General features: G+C 40.3%; 1 protein-coding gene across 2 annotated transcripts in view; it reads left to right on the top strand.

Annotated features, from left to right (window-relative positions):
• The window catches only part of RESF1 (retroelement silencing factor 1), a 30,282-nt gene extending 15,178 nt beyond the window's left edge, over nucleotides 1–15,104 (top strand). The window contains exons 2-5 of one of the 2 annotated variants that reach the window (XM_054168098.1): nucleotides 5,097–5,181; nucleotides 7,346–12,585; nucleotides 13,366–13,440; nucleotides 14,682–15,104. In XM_054168098.1, the coding sequence (XP_054024073.1) occupies nucleotides 7,377–12,585; nucleotides 13,366–13,440; nucleotides 14,682–14,824 (5,427 nt within the window). In that variant the 5' untranslated portion in view covers nucleotides 5,097–5,181; nucleotides 7,346–7,376 and the 3' untranslated portion in view covers nucleotides 14,825–15,104. Of the gene's footprint in view, nucleotides 1–5,096; nucleotides 5,182–7,345; nucleotides 12,586–13,365; nucleotides 13,441–14,016; nucleotides 14,377–14,681 lie in introns of those variants that run through there. The other variant, XM_054168099.1, reaches the window with a different exon arrangement.
• The last annotated feature ends 8,720 nt before the right edge of the window (nucleotides 15,105–23,824 follow it).

The raw sequence follows: 23,824 nt of genomic DNA, 5'->3' as shown, positions 1-23,824 counted from the left end.
GCTGCAGATGCATCATGGTGCAGTTTCCCTTCCAGGCATGGTACCAGTCTCCTTTGGAGAAGTGGTGCCTGGAAATTGCTAGGAAGAGCTGTTAGCTGCTGTTGCCCCTGTCCTGGGTGACAAAAGGGTCTCTCTTTTGTTCCCAACTGAGCCCATGACTCACAGCAACCCCAATTCCCTGCTTATGCTGCCCCCAAGACTGTTTTCAAGTGAAGAGTCCCTTTCAGTTAATGCATATAGACTTGAAAAGACTTCATAAGAATCAACATAAATAGTAGAAGGGTGGAAGCAGAGTTTATGTGCCCAAATCTCTCACCAAATACCTTGGCTCTGCTCGCCACAAACTTAAGGACAGGTATAAGTTCTCCTCACTTTACTCATGAGTGAGTGAAATGGGCTTGTTCTTTCTCATGCTTTCTTTCCCTATACCAAATACTTAAGAGACTTCAGTAGTTAGAAACTTACAAGAAAGGACAAGTGACTTTCTTCTAAGTTTCTTTAGACTGGAATTAAATAACCTTGATTTTTGCAGACCTCTTTATCAGTGGGAATACCTGGGAATATAGCCTTTATTTGATGTCACGTTAGTGACTCTAAAATTAAAGAACTGACTAAAGTTTTATTGTTTTGTTTGGAGTAGTACTCCTGTTTTACCAGCAGTGATTTTTAAGGGGCATTGTAGCAAAGTCTGTAGGTGTGTACCCTCATGTTCCTGTATTTTCTGTCAAATAAGATTCTGAATTTGGTTATAGTCTGTGTGTCTCACTGGGAATTTGGACCTTAAGCTTGTGCTACTTCGGACCTTGGAGATCCCAAATGTGTAGGTACCTGTAAAGAGATGATGCAGACCAAATAGGGCCCTAGGCTTGCCCAGCAGCAAAATGGTACAGTTATGTGGTAATCCAGAAAGCACTGAGTGATGTGTAAACTGCTTCCTGGGAGCCCCAATGGGAGCACTTGCCTGGTAGTCTCCCCTTAATTGGGATGCTGGGTGAGGATACTTTCCTGGGAATTGAGTGATGCCTGTTAGGTATATTCTAAGGAATTTGCATTAGAGTTTGTAATTGTTACCAACTTAGAGTGCCTACCCCAAGTAAACTTCACTTTGCCTTGAAACCTTACTGCTTCAAAGAGTAGACAGTGGCAGAGAGTCTGATTGCAACAGCAGCATTTGAACTAATTTTCCCACATCAGTTTCATTTTTGCACTTGGTGTACATCAGCTTTCAGTCACAAACACAAGACCTACATGTGGCAGGGCTTAGAGACTGCTTTTTAATGCTGCTGTACTGGGTGTTCAGGTTAACACTTAACATGAATGAACTCTGTTGAAGATGCTTTTTGTTAGTTTATATTCTTAGTTTTTTATATGTATGTGCAAACAATTTGTATATGCAATTTGATTTAAGGAAAAAAAAAAACCACAAACCTAGAAACTTAAAACATAGTTTGAACTTCAATTTCCACATCTAAGTGAATGCAATTACCAGTAAAGCATATTGGCTTTAGAGGGATGCCATGTGCAGTTAGCCTTCAGGCTCAAACTAGCCAGCTGAAAACAGAGCAAGATTAGGTCAGTATGTATGTAGCCAAACAGAAAAAGCTCAATACCTAAATGGAAATAAGTAAAATATGTTTATTAGTTGAAGTTTATATTTAAATTGTCATCTTGCAAACTTCAGGCAGATAAGCTACTTTTGTTCATACTGCTTACTTCCCGATTATTTATGTTCCTAATTAATATACTATACATGTGGGGGATGGGGAGGTGGTTGTAGGACACCTTCAGTACTGTCTGCATTCTCCATCACCTTGTCCCTGGGCAGCCATGATGCTAGAGCACAAGGATCAATCTGTAATGGTCAGTTCCTCTAATGCCTTCAGCATGCTGAATTTCATCGTGGTGTGCTGTGATGGTTGATAATTAGCATGGAAGTGGACATGCCAGGGAGAAAGATGAATCCTTAATTCAAATATCTGTTATCTAAAACTAATAAAACAGGCATTCTAAATAAAGCCTATTGGTCACGAGCTGATCAGTTCAATACTGTTTGCAGTCATGTACTGCATATGGATGGAATGGAGATAATTTTCTTCACAACAGTTGTATGGTGCTATGTTTTGGGTCTTTGGCTAGAACAGTGTTAGCAGCTTATAAGTGTTTTGGTGATTGCTGAGCAAATACTTGCACAGTATCAGGGCCTGCTGTTTTCCACTCCACCTCCACAGTGAGTGGTGTGAGAGTAGGCAAGAGACTGGGAGTGGGTGTAGCCAGGACAGGCGACCCAGGTTGGCAAAAGAGGATATTCTGTACAGCATAGCCTTGTTCTCAGCAGTTAAAACAGGTGGAGAAAGAAGGCAGGGGTTGGCTTCCAGTCTGGCTGTTGCTTGGGAGCTAGGCAGGCATTGGTCTGCTTGTAGGAAGTGGTTTCTATTGTGTTGATTGTTTCTGCCTTCTGTGTTCCCTTTCCTCTACCTGTTAAACTCTCTATCCTGACTATTGGGTTTTCTCACTTGTTCTAATTTCCTCTCCTGTCCTTGGAGGATGAGCAAGCGGCTGCATGGGACCTTGGCTACTGGCTGAGGTCAACCTATGCTGCTACCAGAGGATCTACGCTCCCATGGACCTATCCTGCTAGGTAACTGAGGGGAGGCCATCCATGTGTTAGTTGTCACATTGACTGGTAAATAATAGGACTCTGCTGACCACAGTTCAAATCACAAGATGATGTGAGCTTCCTCCTTATCAGTGGACCTGGATAGAGTAAACTTCAATGCTTTTGAAAAGCAATGAGTCCTACATGTGGCTGTTTCTCCAGAGTGATCAAAGGGTCTTCCATTGAGTTGGCTTTGATGTGCTAAATTGATATTACTAGTCTCCTGGTCCCAGTGTATATGGGCCAACTGATCAAATAGTCCTTATTTGTCACTGTTCCTTTCATCTCCTGTTGCTGGTTGCTTCCTTGTGGTGCTTTTGGGTTACTGATGTCACTAAGCTCATGTGAATATTGTTTACTTCCTTCCACTAATCATGCTTAAGGTCAGTGTGTTACTAGGAGCAAATGTCACTTAGCAGAGGATAAAGCCCATGACTATGCAAACAGTACAGTGGGGTTTTTTATTGTTGGTTTTGTTGTTGTTGTTTTTAATAGCCCAAGCACTACAGCATGCAACTGAAATAAAAACAGTTACACAAATACTGTAACATAGAGTTAAAATAAACTGTAGTAGAGAACTATACTGATCATGTAGTTTCTTAAACTCCTTCAATCTTGTATAATGTGAATTAACTGGCAATCACTCAACCATATCTTCAGAAGGAAAATTGGTCCTATAACAAATAAACAACAAAGTGCTAAGCATCTGCAGTTTCTGGAAGCCATGCTGTTTCTAAACACCCTTCTTTTATCTCAAAATGACATGCATCCCTTCCTCTCCATCTTGTAACCCTGATGTATGGGTTGTTAAACCATGTCTCAAAAGTGCAATGTCCACATATTTCTTGACCACCTTCAGGGACAGTGACATCACCACCACCCTGGTCAGCCTGTTCCAATGCCTGAGCATATTAGCATATTTCCTAATATCAATCTAAACCTCCCCTGGTGCAATCTGAAGCCATTTCCTCTCATTCTATCACATGAGACTAGAGAGGAGAGACCAACACCCACCTCACTCCAACCTCCTTTCAGGTTGTTGTAGACAGCAATGAGATCTTCCTTCAGCCTCCTGTTCTCCAGACTAAATCCCAGTTCCCTCAGCTGTTCCTTGTAAGACTTGTTTTCTAGACCCTTCACCAGCTTTGTTGGTCTTCTCTGGATCCACTCCAGCACCTCAATGTCCTCCTTGCAGAGAAGTGCCCCAAGCTGAACCCAGTATTCAGGGTGCGGCCACACCAGGGCCAAGTACAGGGACAAGATCACTTTCCTACTCCAGCTAGCCACACTATTCCTGATACAGCCCAGGATACTGCTGGCCGCCTTGGCCACCTGAGCAAACTGCTGGCTCATGCTTAGATGGTTATCACAACACCCTCAGGTCTTTTTCAGCCAGGCAACTTTTCCAGCCACTCTCCCCCAAGCCTGTAGCATTGCATGGGGTTGGTGTGACCGAAGTGACACTTGGCTTTGTTAAACCTCAGACAACTGACCTCAGCTCATTGATCCAGCCTGTCTGGATCTCTACAGAGCCCTTCTACCCTTGAGTAGATGAACACTCCTACCCAATCTGGTGTTGTCTGTAAACTTACTGAAGGTGCACTCAATTCTCATCCAGATCACTGAAAAAGAATTAAAGAAAGCTGTCCCCAGTACTGAGTGTTGGGGAACACCACTTGTGACTGGCTGCCAACTGTATTTAACTCCATTCACCACCACTCTTTGAGATGACCAGCCAGTTTGTAACCCTGGAGTAATTCAGAGACATTACATGAGAGAGGCCAGAGACCTGCCTAAAAGTGTCTAGCGTGTTAGCATTTTTAGTTGCACTGTTGATTTGTTTAAGAGCTGTGCTGTTACTCTGTGTTCGATGAGGTTGTCTCTGCATCCCCTTTTTATATGTACTGCCAATGAAAATTTGGCAGCTGCCTCTGTAATAGTTGCTGATTATTTTTGAGGCTTGTGATCAGGTTGAGAAAGCAGCAGGTGAAGGAATGAAGTAGGCATTTACAAGCAAGTCTCCCTTTTGTCTTTCAGAGTCTTGTATTCGTACTAAGTTTCTCGAAAGTTCTTCCCAAGATAAGCACTCTCTACCAAATACCACTTTTTAAATTAGAATGTTTTGTTGTATTTAAGGTTGTGATCACAGTTGCAGACTTACTTTTCTTAACCCAGGTAATAATGATGATGACTACAGCTGTACTCCTCATTTTTGTGGTTGTGACAGAGACAAGAGTTGGGTTTCACTCTTGGCTAAGTTGTGTTGCATACAGTCAAAATTTCTCTTTGGTTTATCAAGGATTTTGCAATAACTACTAGTTGGTATCCTGGCTTATTTACATGTGTCAGTCTTGTGTCTGAAATGTATAAATATGTTAAAATTCTCCAGCAGTTATCTAATTCAAAGATGTGATTGTTTTATTCCCTGATTATTTTTCAGAAAATACCCAGTGTAACATTGGTGATCTGAAATCCTTAGCTTGGATATGAAAACCTGTTTTCTCATCTGAGATTCCTGCATCATTGTGAGTATTGCCTTAGTGCTGGTGTTGATGGTTTTTACAAATTTCATACGTGACTCTGTTTTCTTTTGTTAATGGTGTCTTTTGAAATCAGAGAAAGTAAAGGAGAGGAAGATAGAGATATTTTTGCATCTGGATAAAAGCACCTGGAGAACTACAACTTTGTGGCTTTTATAGAATAGAATAGAATTAACCAGGTTGGAAAAGACCTTTGAGATTGAGTCCAACCTATCATCCAACACTATCTAATCGACTAAGCCATGGCACCAAGTGCCCCATCCAGCCTCTTCTTAAACACCTCCAGTGATGGTGACTCCACCACCTCCCTGGGCAGCTCATTCCCATGGCCAATCACTCTTTCTGTGAAGAACTATAGACCAGATTGGAGTGATGTTCATGATTTCTAAGTTTGACATCAAATGTCTTAAAATCTAGAAAAGCCTATAAAAATAAGTAATAAGCTTGGAGTGATCTAGGAGAAGCAGCATTTTGTTGTGAAATTGTCTAATACTTTGTACAAAGCAAGGTGTTTGTTCTGATCTAGGTGAGTTTGACCATACTAAGAGGAACTTACTGAGATACAATGTTCATACTTGTAGATTGTCCTGATTTTGTGGTGTGGGTTTTTTTGTGGTGTGTTTATTTTGTTGTTGTTGTTTTGGTTTTCTTTTTTTGAAACCTGAAACATTGTTTGGCTTTGAAGATGTTGTCTCTAACAGTTTTGCAGAGGTCGTTCAGATGTAACCTGCTCACCCAGTTGGGCTTCTTGGTCATGAGAGTAAATTCAGGAATGTAACACATGAAGTGTTAGAGATTTGTGACTTTGTCACTTCCTGGAGGACTAAATGCAGTAGCAGAGGTGATGATGTCATCTCCATGCTTCATGTTTTCTGCCTGATGTTAACACCTATCAAAAAGAGTTAGGAGTGGCTTGGTGGTAGCTATGTGTGCCATTAACTAGAGTCAGACTGGTGTTTCTCAGAACTCAGTAACTACCCACAATGTCAGGGAAGATTAAATGACATGCAAAATAAAAACAAGTGTCCACAGTATTACAGGTGTTCTTTACTGAACCCAAATTAATTTTCTCCTTTCTTTTGTTGTATTTGAAGGTATAAATGAATTAGTCTTGTCTGAAGACTGATCTCTATTATATTCTCTGGGTACTTCTCATGCTCTGCTTTTAACCATTACTTATTGTATCATGTTATAGAAATACATTAGGGTTTTTTGTTGGTTTTGGATGAGAAGGGGAATACATCAATCTTAAATTTAAAAATGGAATGATAATAGAATTAGCAGAATAACATGAGGACTTCGTTCATTAGATAGTCAACAGAATTTTTAGTTGCTTGAAGGATTCAATTTAGGGAGCAGAACTAAAAGCACCGCTCAGCTGATAGAAGGAAATGTTTTAGCCCTCATGGGTCATAAACCCTGGGAACAGCTGTGTAGAGGGGAAAAAAGCAGATCTCTGACTACCAACAATCACTGTGACTCAGGGAAGTTACACAAGGACCTGAAAACAGGAGCTTGGTAAACATTGCAACAGTCTCTTTTGTCTTCTGTCTGACCCTTGATAAGAGATGTGTGTTCGTTTGTCTTTTGTCTAACACCTGTCTGAGCCTTGATAAGAGATGTGTGTTCTGTGATATTTTCTTGGCAGCCAATCATGAGTAACTGTCACATGGACATATCTAATAACCAATCACAAGCTGCTTTTGATTATGTTAGCCTATATAAAGAAAAGACTTTGTACAATAAAGTGACACTTCGCTTGCATCAAGCTGCGTCCCATCTCTCAGTCACAGTAGGTTTTTCTTTTGGTTTTGGATGAGATGGTAAATACAGCAATCTTTAATTTAAAAATTGAATGATAATAGAATTAGCAGAATAACATGAGGACTTTGTTGTTCATAAGACAGGCAACAGAATTGCTAGTTGCTGATCTGTTCTTTTATACCTAAAATGTGTTCTGTGAAATAATTAATGCAGCTTAACATTGACAGCATTGCTGTCCACGAGATGTGTCAATGAAGTGCTCTTCCACCTAGCAATTTAAGTGCAATGGTCCTGTTCATAATACATTCTGAATCACTTACTGGAAAGGGAAATAAGTTTTAATTGACAGATGATTAAGATTTGATTATTTTAACTTTTCTTTTAGGATTTTGGGATTTGGCTGAAAAGTGGAAAAGATGGACTGGAACGCAAGACCGCTCCAGAATACTGTTGCGAAGAACCCACAAAGTCAAGATGGGTGTTATACTCAGTTGCTTTCTAATGCTCATACTTTTCCTCAGACAAATGCCTATTCCTCTCCAAACGCATGCACTTATGCTGGAAATAACCAAATGATGTATCCGCCAACTGGCAATGCTGCCATTCAGCTTGTAAATGCTGAAGGATTCAAAACTTCAGATCAGGCCTTACCAGGAGCGTCTGTGTCTGGTAATGATTATAGGTTTTTTATCTCCAAGTACCCAGCTGATCGACATCTTAAGCCCATAGCTCCAAAACCTCCCAAACAGACATCACATTTGCAAGCAGAGATAACTCAAACTTCTTGGCCAGTCTCTAATGTCTACATTAATTCCCCTAGAAATCTACCTCTGCTGTCTTCTCAAAGCAGCATTGGAAGTAACATGAGGAGTGTACATCACGATCCTCAGTATGCCACCACAAACGGTTACACTGGGTGGCCACAAATACCACAGCCAAATTCTATGAGAACTACAATGTTATATCGAAGTACTGTTCATTCCCAGGGTAGTTCTGCATCTCTTGGTACATCTGGGCAACCTGTCCAAAACCAAGTATATCATCCCAGCACGCAGTTTCAAGTTTTACAGTCCCTGAATCAAAATACAGAAGCAAATGTACAGCGGCCACAATATCAGCCAAGCCAGATGGGGTCAGAAGCTCCTAGTGGTGGTTCTGCACCATCTTTGTTGCCTGCTAACTATGATTCAAGAGCTGCAGCACAATCTTCAATAGAGGTACCACAGGCAGTTCAAAATATACGTAATAGATATTCTTTGAGCCAACAGAGGTACCCATCGGACCCAAAAAATGTTTCTGGTTTTAATAGTGTTCAGCAACAATGTCAGAAGCAGCTCTCTGGAGGAGTCAATCAATCAGTTGGGAATGTCTGTAAATCAAGTGGAAATGTGACTGCAAATCAGCCTCTTAGTGAAATGTCTGTGCCATCTCCTGATATTTACAAAGAACTGTATAGTATTCTCAACAGAATGGAAACTCTTTCTTCGATGGCTGCCTCAAAGCAACTGAGTGATCCTGCTTCAGTTCAAGAAAGTCAGACTAGTAGTTTAAAGAATGGGTCTGTTAATTCTCAAATTTCTGCAGCAGAAGGAAGAACAAATGCAGAAGACAGACGAGCTTGGGAAGCTCAAAGGCTGCTTGCTATGAAAAAAAGAGGCATCCAGCTCGAAAAGATGGATAATTTTAGAAGAAAACTCTTAGCAGCTGCACAAAATAATGAAAGTACTCTCCCACCTCCAGGTTACCAAGATACTCTCACTAATCGTCTTCCATGTGTGCCCGACCAAAATGTACCAGTTTCGTTTGAAACAGCGTGGACAGATGGTCCAAAAAGTAACTCTTTATCTGAAGAAAGGATGGACAAAACTGTAATTAATGGTGATAATAGAGGCTTAGAGGTGACTCAAAGTAACCTTTGGGTGGAGCAGGGAAGCTCTCCATCCAGATCTGCTCTTGTTTCCTCTCACAGCAAATGCCCTGCTCAGGTAAATAATCCTGAGAGCATTCTTGTCTCAGAGCAAAGGGGTACAGATGTCCTGGCCTCTTCTCAATCTGTGACATCCTTGAACAATGCTTCATCTTTTAGTCAAGCAAATAGCTCTATTAAAATTGCATCAAAGGATGTGCCATCATACCCTGAGAACTCATCGTTTCTTCAGTTTGTATTGAGCAGCACAAACATATTGAAGGAGAAGACAGCTGGTGCTACTGCTGATAAAATACTGACTAATCTCTTGTGTAGCGAAAAAACACTTGTAGATACATCTGTTTCAGTTGGAAACTTACTACAAGACACTAATAAGAAGAACACAGGAAGTTTGAATGGTGAGCAGGCATTTATGGTTCACACAAACTTTCCTGTATCAGAAACAACCAGTTCTGGTGAAGCTGAATTTCAGGGTAATGTAGCTCAGAAAAAAAAGCCGCTTACTGAAAATACATCTTTTAAACAGAGCAGTCATAGTGTGGAAGAGGTAACTCTATGTCTTGGCTTGTGGAGAAAGGATCCTTCAGAAGCTGTAAAGGTGCAAAGCCACCAGTCAAACAAAAGCCCCACAGCAAATAGGATTTCACTTTATAACCAAAACACAAAAAACAGAGAACAAAATACTGGTCTGGTTAATACGGATGAAACAGTTTTGCCTATAACAGCTGCTTCTGCAGGACAAAAACCTGATGCATTGAGTTGCAATTTGATAAAAAGTATTGAACTTCAGGTTGCAGTTGTCTCTCCTTTAGTACTTGCTAAAAAGAGAATACATAGTGAGCAGGCAGACAAATGCCCAACATCTGCAGCTAAAACCTATCCAGTGATTGACTTGGAGAGCCCATGTAGCTTGCAAGAAGAGAGGAAAAATTATTTAAGTGTGGTAAATACCGATAAAGAAATAGTGGAAACTGTTCAGTTATCACCTAGTGATTGTATTCTAGTAGAGGAAGTTGACTCGCCTCTGCAGCAGACCAAATTATCTGATGGAAATAGAATGGTAAAAACCAATGTGAGTGCAAATGATTCATATGATGAAAACCAAATGAAACTTAGCCAACCTGCACAAGATACCAGAGAAAATCTGCAGCTTGGATTACAAAACAAGCCACCTCTTCCTGAATTTGGCATAAATTTTTCTAGTCAAATCTTTCAAGAAGGTGTAAGAGACCATAAAGACAAACAACCTTTGTTAGAGACAGCAGATAGATCCACAGCTGTGTTGGAAGAACAGATGCTATGTATTTCTAGTGTATGTTCTCTCGTTGAAGGTGATAGGTATTATAATCCACAAATAGCAAGTATCTTCAAGCCAGTTTCTGAGACACATGCATTAAGTGGTACCTCATCAGAAGGAAATGCATCTGAACCAAGGCAAAAGAAACAACGTCTGGACTTGTGTAAGGATAAGCTGAGTAGTAACACTCCCCAAAGAGAGACCTTGCTGCAAAATATGCTGGGAGAATCATCGAGCTGCATGAGTAAATCATGCGAGATGTGGAATTGTACCACAAGCAGTCACTTGGAGAAAGAAGGCAGTGGTGATCCTCTTGAAACAACTTCTTCCTCAGAACAGAAAACACCATTCAATTTATCTTTCAAGCATCCTGAAAATGACCCGGAAATTCCTGCTAGTATAAACCAGCAGTTGGCTCAAAATTCACTAGATTCATCGATCAGCATAACTGCTGAAACAAATTCCTCAGCTGTTTCAAGTGACAACAGTAAACAAAATGACATGTCCAGTAAAAATAGTACAGAAAAAGAGGTGATCCTCTCTGAGGCAGAACCTATTAAATGTCTAGACGATCAGTTGTCTGAACTGATGCATTGGTTTCCATACGGCATTGAAAGTACTAATTTGCGAACCAAAGAACCAGTACGAAATGATTCTGTGACTGATTGGAAAGCGAATCAACCTCAAAAAGAGACTCAAACTTGTGGCAAAAATTTTCATCTGAAGGATCCAATAGATGAGATAAAAATCAAAGTGTTAAGCTCTGATCAGATACAAGAACTGTTTCCTGAGCACAACCAGTGTTCCTCTGGTGACAGCAGGGGAATAGCGAGCCCACAGTCAGAAAAGATGTCAGCTGGGGAGGAGAATGTTGAATGCAGTGTTCAGTCTAGTCAGAGTCCTTGTGAACAGGAAAAAACCCAACAAATAACTACCAACCCTAAAAAAGAGAAAAAGGATTTTTCTTCAATGACTTTGCTATCTGTAGCATGTAAAATACCACAGTGCTCCAGTGAAGGTGGAATATCTGGTTCAGAAAAAAATAATGACCAGTTTTCAAAAGCTGAATATACTAGCTCTACAGAGAGCCTGTTAAACGACAGTAAATCTAATGCTGTAATTAGGAACCAATGTGCAGTTAGAAACCCTGAAGTTTCTGAAAAAATTCCAAACAGCATTAGCAAAAATAAAGAAGGTATTTCTAAATGCACCTCTGTAATGTGTAAAAATGCTGAGCTAAAGGTGAATAATGAACACAAACTGCTTATAACACAGCAGGAAGAGCCACAGATCAACAGAAGGACCCCATTGTTAGACAAAGAACTTAATTCTGTCAAAAAGAAAGAGGAAGTTTCCAAAACAGCGTTATTTTCTGAAGATAGCACCAAACCAGATCTGGCCATGAAATCCAAACCAGACATTCACGAATGTATTGTTGAAATTAAGTGTGATGAAGTCACTCAAGGACAGAAAAATAACACTTGTGAAAAGTACTCAGGTGAAGGACAGAACTGTAGGAAGCAAAAGGAGGTACTTGGTCAAGATGTAGGAAATAACATGGAAAATAATGCCAAATTGTCAGCACAAATGAAGGATAAAACCCTGAATAGTTATTGTACTGATGATGTAAAGTTTCCAAATTGTGGCTCTGTAGACTTAAAGTCACGGAACCCCAAATATTTGCAGCATAAGTCTGTGAAAGTTCATCCTTCACAAGAGCAGTCGTACAAATGGAAGAGGAAGAGAAATATGGTTGGGAAGAGAGACTCTAAGAAAACAAAGGTGGAAGAGGAGAGACTGAAACAGCCAGAAGCAAAAAATTCCAAGCATTTTTCACATCCTTGCATGATAAATACTGACAAAGCTAAAAAAAAGAACAGAGAAAATGGCTGGAAACGGAAGAGTTCATTAGCAGATCGCTCTGTGCTTAAACGACGCAAAAGAGGGGCTCAATCTTCTACCATCTCTAAAAGCTGCTGTGCTAGCAAAGAGAGATGTCTTGATGTACAAAACAAAGACATGTGCTCTGAGAAAACGTTTCCTGATAAAAACCTGCTATACTTAAATAGATGGAATAACAGGTTGAAGTTGCATCTTCAGAAGGAACCAAAAATACAGTACCTGAACAGAGTTGCATTTAAACGTACGTCACAAGAGCGCATCTATCTGACAAAACTAGAGACATCACCTGTCCGACATGCCCGGCGTGCAAAGTCCAAAGCATCACAAAACAATCCGGATGCAAAAAGAGATGCTTCTGTCTCGGAAGTTAAGAAATCATGCAAACTGGAATTACTCGAGTTTAAGCTGTGTCCAGAGATACTCTTCAGAAATCCAACCACTGATGAAGAAATCTCCGCTGCAGAGAATTCCCCGGAAAGAGAGAAAAGTATGGTGGCAGGTACAGTACTGTTTTGATTATTAAATTATAAGTACATTAATTTACAAACGTACTCCTTTGAAAAATCATGTTGCACAAAAATGCAGACAGTGAAAATGTGGGACTCTAGAAGCTGAAGTTTGAAATAGCTTGGCTAACCTTCTGACAAGACTGTAGCTGTGTGTCAAGCTGAGAAAGAGCATGGGACTTTTCCTTCAGTTCAGTGTTTTGTTCTTCTTTTCCTTTAAGCTTTACATAATAAGGTTAGAGTCACTTAGAGCTTGGCAGTTCCAAGTAACTTCACAAGAAGACTTTCTAACTTACTTGTAGAAGATAGCTTGGCTTGTTTGTAGAAAGCAGATTCCTGTGTCACAGTTGGCCAGGGTAATCTGATTTCTATTCGGTGTTCACCTGGTTGTGTATAAATCTGGTTGGTTAAACAGTGGAGGGAGAGATCTTTTGTGGCATTGAGGGCTTGGGCTGGACATCCTGCTCACAGTCTCTGTAATGTTTGCCATCTTTAATTTAAGCTACCTTTTTTTTTTTTTTCTCCTTCTCACCTGTCCTCAATCTTTCAACATTTTACATGGTGCTTGGTGAAGCATATTTGTGTCAAAGCTGTATCTGATTGTAAATAAAACCAAATCTTAAGCTGTACCTACCAGCCCTTGCAGTCATTTCCACACCTGAAAGAAATTTTGTTTTACACGTGTGTGTTTATATATTAAAACTTAATGCTGAAGAGACCAAAACTTGTGATACAGGAACCTCAAAAACATTAAAAAAAAAATTTCTCTTTAGGTGTCAAGAGTAAAAAAGAAGATTGGTTGAAATGTGATGCAGTGAAGCAAAAAAAGCTGGAAGAGATCTCTACAGGTGAAATGACTTCTGTTGAAATATAAATGAAATACTCTTTACTTGGTTTTAAGTGTCCCTTTACAGTAGCAAATCCTAATAAAATATTGAAACTTATTCTTTACTAGCTTTGCTGCTAAAATGTATAAGGTGGAGCAGACATAGAAGTTTCAAAGGTTTGTGGAGATCTTTATTGCCACAAGAACATGTTGTTGGAGATGACTGGAATTTTCTACATGTGTGTGCCATTGAATTAGATGTTGCACTGGTGGTTCAAGTACCGTTTTAAACTGTAGGTGAAGGCTAAGCTATCTTTTTCCTACCTTAAAATGTAGGAAGTTGCAGAAGAAAAGGTAGTGTGAGACTACACAAACAGAAAGTGATTTAATTTTTTTTTCAAGTTGTCTTTGGCTTTCATAGTAAGTTGGCACTGTCTGCACATACAGCCACGCTCACACGTCCCGAGGCTGGCGTATGCCAGTCATCTGGACAGGATTGCATGTGGGACACGCAGAGGAAAATTGGTGCCACTAGTACATCTACCTCGTTTCTCTTGATTGGCAAATTACTTGTTGGGTGGTCTTTTGTACCCTTTAGGAATCAACAGTTATGACAGTGGCATCTTTCATCTCAGGATCTTGGTTGTTCCATCCTTTGGGTGAGATTGCTTCCTGCTGTCTTTCTTTGCTTTAGGTTTCTTTCTAGTTATAGCCTTGTTTCCCTTTCGTCTAGCAGAATGCAAAATGGTGCATTCAGTGTGCTGTAACCTTGTTGCCATCCTTTTCGGAGTGCAAATCCTCTGCTGACAAACTCTGTGTTGTAGTCTTCATGCAAGCAATACCTTTTGCAGTATTTACATCTTTTATTGTTGTTGAATGTGTCCTTAGCATTGGTATCTGCCATTCTTTCATCCCTTCCTCTTGTTTTTTCTCTTACTTTCCCATATGCACATTTTCATTCACATCCTTCTTAATATTCTTTAAAAAACTTTCATTTGAAGACACCCAATAACCATTTAGTGCTTCAAGATACAGTGAAGATTAGATCTGAAGTGGAAAAGAAGTTAGGAAAGAAGTTTGTGGCATCCTTTTTGGCAGTGGCTGGCCTTAAGTACCACATACAAACACATAAGGAGCAGTGTGTGGTGGGTTGAAACCCACTAACAACCTGTAACAAAATTTTAAAGGCATAGCCTAAAACTACCACACAGAGTTATTTGAGACTCTTGAGCTTTTGCTTTAACCTGCTTCTCTGTCTTTCAGATGAGGACTGTATTCCACTTGATACAGCTATAAAGATCCTGGATGGAGATGGTGAGGCTCTTCACAGTCCAGTCAAAGACTCAAAAGAGGTCTTTCAGACCTACCGGAAAATGTATCTGGAAAAAAAGATGCAAAATCCTTGATAGCACTCCTGTGTCATACTTCTTATGCAGTATCCCTATGGAAAAAATGTCAACACTAAAATGCTTTTCCTCTTTCCTCATACTTCTGAATAATTGCAAAAATGTATGTATATAATTTTTGTTTGGGTGTTGGCATTTTTTTTCCCCTCATAACTGTGAATGATCGAGATCTTATTCTGTATTTTTGCACAAACAGCGTTGGTGCTGAAAATGCCATTGTCAAGTTACTGTTTCTTTTTGGTATATTTGACTTTTTTGTTACTAGTGGGGTTTTTTTGGTGTGGGGTTGTTGTTTTGGTTTTTTTTTTGTCCTTTCATATTTTTTCTTTTTAAAGATACAGGAGTTAGTTGAATCTTGACCAAAAAAAACCTCAAACCTGTTTAAACTGTCAGAGTCATGTTTTCTTTTCTGATGATGAAAAACTTCTATTTGTGATACTTTCCATTGCTGGCAGTGGAAAAATATTCCTACTGGGAAGGGATTGCAGTAACATTCCCAAGCATTACACCTTTACACTAATCTGCATGTTGTGTTTCTAAAAAGGCTATCTATTTTTGTAGAAACTTTTTTTTTTTTTTTGTAAAAAAAGGTAGTAAAAATACAAAAACTTTGGATTAGACATACAGATCAGGGGGTACCATGAAGTATTTATGCTGCTACCCAGTTTTCTTACTTTTTTGGTGGGACTCGTGAGTTTTTCATCTGAACGCAATGCTGTAAACCGATAGCTGACTCAACAGTTCTTTGGTTTTTCTCTCTCTGCTTTTTTTTACACTTGAAAGGTGTGATTGTGGAAGTGCAGGGAGTTTGGATTCGCTCTTGTCCACATTGTTTCTTGCTTTAACTAGGCTGTAATTGATTTCTTTGTTTATAAAGTGTTAGATAGTATTTGCCTATGTGTTCACTGTGACATAAGAGTTTTATTTGTTGCTGAATATCTTTCATTCAAGTGCCTTTTCATTATTCAGAATTTTGAATTTGAATAGGTTGGGTTCCCCCCCCCCCCCCAAAGTTCATACTTGATTATCCCTGTTTAAACCTTTATCCTGAGAGTAAAAACTGTAGATATTTCATTAAATGTTTTTTATACTAGAAATAAACATCTGAAGGCTATGCCTTGTCCCTTTATAGCTTAAAAGTATAAAGTTGTATTTATCACAGTTAGTTAAATAGGCCTTGAAAATCTTCCTGTAGATGAAAAACAGCATTATAAGGTTCCAGATCTTCTTTTTTAAAAGGTTTCATAGTTGCAAGTGAGAATTGGAATTCAGTCCAAGGTTTTCTAAAGAACTCCAAACAGCATGTACTTAGATTTCAGAGACCGTATCAGGAATGTTTTGCTCTTTGGCATCTTTTTCTTCCTTTCTTTATTTCTTACCCCTCATTTATCTGACTTGGAGTTGGGAATTGGTTGTTGTGCGTACTTAAAAAGCCTTCAGTACTACTCCATTCCTGAAAATGTATCATTGTAGGATATAATTACTCAGTGGAGCATAACTATAATTTCCTAGCTCTGTCTGTATGCTGAATTAAAAATTGGCTTTTTGGGGAGAACAAAGTCCTCCCCATCTGTTACATGTACATTTCTGCTCTCAAACTAGGGAATTACTTGGGAGGTTTTTCACTCACTTTCTGATATCACTGTCCTAATAACTTAGGGGGTTTTTTGTGGTTTTTTTTTAATGACTGGATGGTCAAATTTTAGTCTGAGGGGAATGTTGTCACTTGAGAATTTTGTAATAAAGCTGGTAACCCTAAGAAGGTTGTATCTTCATTTCATTGGGAGTTTAGCACCTGTATTATACTGTCAGTTAAGGAAGATTTATTGTAGCCTTAAGTGTACCCAGTACAAACAACACACAGTTCCTGACAAGAATTTAATTTGGATTGTGTCCTGCATAATGATAGATGAAGCTGACTTAAATGCTTGAATGAATTCTTCACAATTGCAAATTATTCAATGATTGACCCCTGATGATTATATTCTAAATATTTGGAGTAATTTGCTTACCAACCCTGTGTGCCCAGTAAGTGAAAATGCCAGGTTTGAGTCAAAATGGATACAGCTACATCTTCCTCTCTTACACCAAGGAGTGAATCTTCTCTCTGTGACCATGTTTACATGGTGATTTATCTGTACTGCTTTGGTATGGCTAGGATCATGGGGAAAGACTGGCCACATCCTGTCTGCTGTGTTCACATGTTGGCGTAGTAGTTTTCCTGTGAGTGCATTCAAAGTACTCTGCATTCAGAGCTGGCTTCTAGCCTGTGCTGTGCTTCCTGAAAATTGCTGCATGCACCTGCATTGTAAGAGTGCTGTCCCAGGTGCTTTTACTCGGTTGCCGTTTTCTCCTGCTTCTTAGGGTACTGACTGAAGCCATGATACTGCAGCAAGCTCTTGGCCTTGGACAGGCAAAATGCTGGCATCCACCTAAAGGTGGCTGCTATGAAAAATAGTGCATGTTGCTTGAGGCAAGCTAATAAATGTGAGCATGAAGAGCGCTCACCAGCGCTGAAGGCACCCATCATAGATGAGATTTGTGCATGTAGCCCATACCTGAAAGGTCTTTTGATGTGAATGTTACCAGTAGAGTTCCTATGTACAAACTATGGATCCTGTGTGGCTTTGAGAGCGCTAATAGGTCTTAATGATCCTGATCATCCATGTGGGGAACTTCCACTCATATTGCCAGCTCATGGGCCAAGGAACTCCATTTAAGATCAAGCCAGGGCTTCAGTCTCTGCCTGAGCAATGTTCAAGGTCTGCCTGTTTCTAGCTCTGAGTGTGGGCATGAAAATTGCCTGTTGATCCATGGATGGTGTCCCTGCCTGGACTCAGAGTTATGTTACTCCTATGGAACTGCCTGTCAGTCTTCTCTGGATCTGATCCTGGTCTGCAGATTGACTTTCTTGTTTTACATTGGCCCTGCTTCATCTCTACATGCTTGTTTGGGCTCTGGCTTGTCTCTGACTACTATCTCTGTCCAGCTTGCCTTGCTTGAGTGTTTCAGGGATGGGGCCTTGGCTAATGAGGCCTCTGTCTTGCCAGTCATGGTATCTCCCCCAGCTTCTTGCTTTTGGCCCTTAGGGACCTTCTGGTCCTTGCTGAGGCCAAACAGATACAGAACTGGAGGATGTGGGTGTACAACATCCTATGCTACTGGCGTGTCCTCTCTTCTTCCCATTACCTTTCAGGAAACTTTCTATGTCAGTATGAAGAGCAATGACTTCTGTCATTCTTGCCTTTGTACCCCAAGAGAGTCATGGATGAGGTTCCTGGTAAGTATAAAAAGGTAAATGTCATTTGCCACTCCTTTTTGAAGACAAGATTACCAACAGAAATACCGGAGACTAGTCAGACAACCTGACCCCTTTCTTTGGGAAGTTCATAGAACAATCCTCCTTGAAGCCATGACTACCCAGGTACAGCAAGGATGAGATGATTTGGAACAGTCAGCATGAATTTACAAAGGGTAAATCACGCCTGATGGATTTGATTGATGGTGAAATGACAGCTTCTGTGGACAAAGATGCTGCGGAAAATGTTGTTTGACAAGGCTTTTGGTGTGGTTTCTCAATATTCTTGTAAGCAAATTGGAAGGAGGTAATTTGGTAGGTAAGTGACCTTGTGGGAATTGTATGTGAAGAATTAAGATGCTTGTGACCATGAGATTCTTATACTGGGTGGAGGGCTGCTGGTCTGGCATGTGGAATGGCTGAAGGAGGAAGCCTTTTAAGATAAGATGATCCTGTTTCAGCTGGAAACATTGAAGCAAGCAGTTTTGACACATTTTAGAGGTCATAGTGCCCTTTGCCTCATCTGCAGAAGTTTAAATGTATGTCTATGTCATATGATAATGAGCTTAATGAAGAGCATGCTAAACACACATGACTCTGTTACTTGATTCTCCACCTAAATCATGTGAAGACATCACTCAGGGTGGGGGTGGGAACTGAGATATGAAATCCAAAGACGAGTGCTTTTTTGGGAGGAAAAGACTGAACAGGAGAAGTCAGCAGGCTGTACTCCTCTTCCTCCACTCCAGACAGGAAGGCCTTTTTGGTAAGAGTTGTGTCCTCAACATGTAGTGAAGAAGAGCTGGGGTAGCTTTTGCTACTATTGCTATTACATATTAGTGCTGTGTCAGTGAGTGCATTTATGAACGTCCATTCTGAACTTGTTACCTCTGTCACCTTAATAAATTGCCTATCTCTTCAGCTTTGCAAAAGTGAAGATCTTTAGCAGAGCTCTGAAAAAGACAAAAGCTGACCTACTTTTTGAATGTGCAAAACTTTCACTCAAAGTCCTTGTGGCTCTGAAACAGGCAAACATAGAATCCTGCTGCATAATGCAACAAACTTACACAGTTGGTGGAAATTAGCAGACTGCCTGGGCTTCGTGGGATACTGTCAGTATCAGTGATACAAAGTCCAGCTGGCATCTGATTAATTGTGCATTCTTCAGCAATTGATACTGGGCCTGCCATTGATCACTGTCTTCATTGCTGAGGTTCAGAGCTAAATACTGCAAAACAATGGTGTCTGTTAAAGTTCAAGTGAATATGGGCCTTGCAGTCTTCAATGTTAAAGGTAAAACTCACCTCAGTGTTTTCATTTAATGAACCCTAGGAAGAGAAAGATTTCTATCTTTGTGGTTATATCATAGCATTAATTGAGAGGCATTGATAGAGTGTAATGTCACATTTGCCAAGGTATCTGTGTTCTGTGGAGAGGTATACGTGTTCTGTGGGTACATGCATCTGTATATTTCAGTACTGATTAGTTCGTATCACTCCTCGTGTTTCTTCATGCAGTGTTAACTGATGAAACTTGCTCGTTTGATCTTATAAAGATGGCTTAGATTATTCATACAGTTATTTCAACCATAAACCATAAAACCATAAACCATTTTACAGCTCAGTGTAAAATGACAGAGTTTTCTGTCATTAGTGTTATGGCACTAATAATTCAAGTGCATGGGAAGCAAACCTGTTTCTGAAAGGGTGTTAGAATTGTAAAAGGGAATCTGCATCATCCTGCACCTCAGGCCCTCCAATGGTTCCCCTGTGTGCAATTGTATTTCCTCTAATCATCAGTGCTATTAAAAAGCCATAAATAGCATTCTCCTTAAAATTAAAAAACCTAAGTCCCTCTGCTGTAGCATCACTTGTTCAATATAAAACAAGATCAAAGCCAGGAATTACAGTCTTTGCAACAAAACAATCCTACAGCAAATCACCACAGAAGATGGTCTTCAGACTGAAATGTGGAGGAATAGCTAATAAGGAATAAAAAGCACTCTGTATGTTAATTGGTTCATAGTGCCTTTCCATTACATCCTATTAGATATTTTTCAGAAAGAAATTAGCCTTCCACTAAGAGGTGAGTCCAGCTGCTGCTGGCCACTCTGATCTCTGAGGACTGGTGAGAACACAAGGGGAACCATCTCTTACCAGATTTACTCATGTTTTACTAAATTTATTCATCACTAACAGTACCGTGGAAAGGCTGCTGATGGCAACAGCAGGGGCACGGCTCTTTGAGGATGTTGAATGCACTTTGTTAATCTCAGTGCCTATGTACTTCTCTGTTTGTCTGATTCTTTAATGATTTAACTACACTGATTCAGAAGTACAGAGACTGTCCTGAATCTCTGGCACTGTAGAAACAGGATGCAGTGTTTCCAGATACAGTAGAAGCAGCCTACACAAGGAGAATTTATTGCAGTATTTAAACTGAATCATAATTAAGATGGGCCAGGAGAGGTGCTTGTTCACGCTGGAGGACACAAGGGACTGAAAGTAACTGTACCAACATAAACTCAAAAGATATTGTTTAGTCTATAGTGTTCTCTCAGGAGGACAAAACAATGCAGATGAGAAATAACAGGCTATAAATGCAGTGAATACGAATGAAGACTAAGAGAAATAGTTTACCTCTGCTTGCAATCATTCTGCAGATAAGAACAAAAATAAACGCTCTTCTTAGACTCCAGCGGGAGATAAGATGGATTTGCATAGTGGGCCACAATCTAGGACGTTGGATTAAAACAACAACATCAAAAAGGTCAAAAATACTTTGCTTCCAACTGAGCTGCTCTGTCAAATTTAATGTTGGGGGGGGGGGGGGGGGAATTTTCAACCCACCACCTAGATACAGCAGACATACTCTGTAGGGGGATCACAACAGCTGTCAGCTGGCAGAACAGGCATTTTCCTTTAAAGAGTTGTCTGTGGAATCCTAACTGAACCTGGCAGTGTGCTTGACAGGAAACTTCTGCAAAACTGTCTGTAAATATAAAGTATTGATGTTCCTTGCTGTAAACAGTTCTTAGTGTAGGAGGAAAAGACAAATGGAGGGCTACAAAGTTGATTAGGAGACCACAGCATCTCTCTTACAAGGACAGGCTGAGAGAGCTGCAGCTGTTTAACCTAGAGAAGACTGAGAGGGGATCTTCTCAGTGCTTATAAATAACTAAATGGCAGAGGTCAAGAGGATGGTGATCTGTGGAAAAAGACAAACAACACGACTTAAATAAGTTGTGAAGTTCAGATGCTTTTATTGTGGTGCCGGGTGCAGGTAGGATCCTTCCTAAAGATCCTGCACGCCAAGCAGAGTTTTACAGGATCATTTTATTTTCATCGAAGAGGAACTGGGAGTGTTTAGTAAAATGAGTCCTTAGAAATTTGTTGCATATTCTGTGAGTTATCCAAAGTAATTTTAATGCCACAAAGTGGCTTAGTGAGCCTGCACAAGCCCTCTGGGGGTCGTACTCACTGGTTCTTGGGAAGCAGGCTCTGAGTCTTCCTCATTTTTGTCCTTTTGACCTGCTGGGCTGGCGCATGCTCTTTTCTCATATTCTGCTGTTTCTTGCTGATACAGACACAAGTTCCTTCAATGCAGACACAGGTTTCCTCCTGATATCTCCCCCTTTTCCTCAACAGCCTATCAACTATCTATTGTGGTAATTGTGGTATGCTAGCTAAGCTCAGTTTGCAAAATAAGCAACTTTACAGATGGTTTAATTTTCTTACTTTATACAAAAAGATTACTCTTTCCCCATGTCAATTTGACCAGATTCTTTTCACTGACGCACAGTGATAGAACAAAAGAAAAGCTTCTTTACTCTGAGGATGACAGAGCACTGGAACATGCTGCCCAGCAAGGTTATGGAGTCTCTTTCTCCAGAGACTTTTAAAACCTACCTGGATATGTTCCTGTGCAATCTCCTCTAGGCGTACCTGTGTTAGCAGGATGGTTGCTTTGGGTGATATCCAGGGGGGTCCCTTCCAAACCCCACTGTTCTGTGATTCTCAGAATCTGTGATCATCAAGCCAATATTATAAATCCTTGTGTGGGTAAAACAGCAAAGCTCATCTGTTTCCAGATATGACCAAATATCAACACAGTGAGGTAATAGCCAGCCAGCACAAATAATATGGGGGTGGGGGGAAGCAAACCAACCAACCAAACCCGGAGCAATATTTGGGTTTTGTTGTGCTGTTTGGTGTTGGGGTTTGGTTTTTTTTCTGTTCATTATCACAACTTGCTTGCTGAGGCATATTGGCAAAAGGAAAATTGTCTGATCTTATCAACACAGAAGAATTAGTTCAGTGGCAGTTATTCTTGACACAAGTCAGGAGCTGGTTTACGTTTGTAATTTGTCAAGCTCCATAAACAAATGTCCCTTAATGTTCAATTATGCCATATTCAGCAGACTGCTGTTATTTTAAACTGCTGAAGGCAGTTCCTGTCTCCAGTGTATTAACTTCATAGCGATTTTGCCAATATTGGAATGTCTTTGATAAATTGCTGCAACTGATAATTTGGCCACTGTCCATTGTGACAGCTGCTCAGAGGGAAATACCTGCAAGGAGCAGCATTACGGCTACAAGGAGTGCCTACAGGGAGCAGCACAAAAAGTCTGAAGACCATCTGCTCCATAGAAGCAGCACTCTGGATACATTTATAAATGTCACATGTTAACATCGAACCTCTTAGTGTGGTCATGCTGGCTTGCCACACGCCTGCATAGCAAAGAACCAAACATGTAGCTGGGTGGGGGTTGGTCTCTTCTCCCAGGAACCAGCACCAGAACAAGAGGATGCAGTCTCAAGCTATGCCAGGGGAAGTTTAGGCTTGAGGTGAGGAGAAAGTTCTTCACAGAGTAATTGGCCATTGGAATGGACTGCCCAGGGAGGTGGTAAAGTCACCATCCCTGGAGGTGTTCAAAAAGGGATTGGATGTGGCACTTGGAGCCATGGTTTAGTAGTCATGAGGTGTTGGGTGATAGGTTGGACTTGGTGATCTCTGAGGTCTTTTCCAACCTGGTTGATTCTATGATTGTCTCTCCTACTGTCACCTGTGGGCATCTCCTGCAACTACAACACAAATGGGCAGCTTGGCAGAAGAGCCAAGAAAAGCTTTCTGTACAGAAAGCTGACATTGCTCCTTGGCATTTCTACTCTGCATCTCAAGCAGCCACTGTTGAAGCTATTCTGACGTACAAGTACATCCAAAGCAAATTTGTTCTCTGCTGAGACTTTAAACAGTTACACACAAGACTTAAACATCCAAGAGTCCCTACATTTTAAATGCTGCTACAACAAAGAAGATAGTCTTCATAGAAAGGGTATAAGAAAGAGAGCTCAAATAAAGCACAAAATTCTGAACATGCTTTAATATTTAGAGGTGACTATATATATGATTAGTTCTAAGGGGTTAATGTCTGTGTAAACTTTGATTTTGTGGTATCAGTGTTGACAGACATCTTTACTGTGCTGTAACTATGCATCCTATCTTAAGTCACTGCTGTCCTTCACATAGACATATTTTGAAAAAGCTTCACTCTGATGTAATGAGCAAGATGAAAGATGTTTAGAAATGGCTGTATCCTGAGGATACTTGTAGCAGATTTATTTGTGAACACTAATCCCAGAATGCTTTTGACTTGTAGTAATTTGGCACTGAGATGATACTCAGTGTAAAGAGAGGCTCTC

The sequence above is a fragment of the Dryobates pubescens genome, chromosome 15 (genome assembly GCF_014839835.1).
Source record: "Dryobates pubescens isolate bDryPub1 chromosome 15, bDryPub1.pri, whole genome shotgun sequence".
Lineage (NCBI taxonomy): Eukaryota > Metazoa > Chordata > Aves > Piciformes > Picidae > Dryobates > Dryobates pubescens.
Note: the sequence above shows the minus strand (reverse complement) of the source record. Positions and strands in the feature narration are given on the sequence as shown.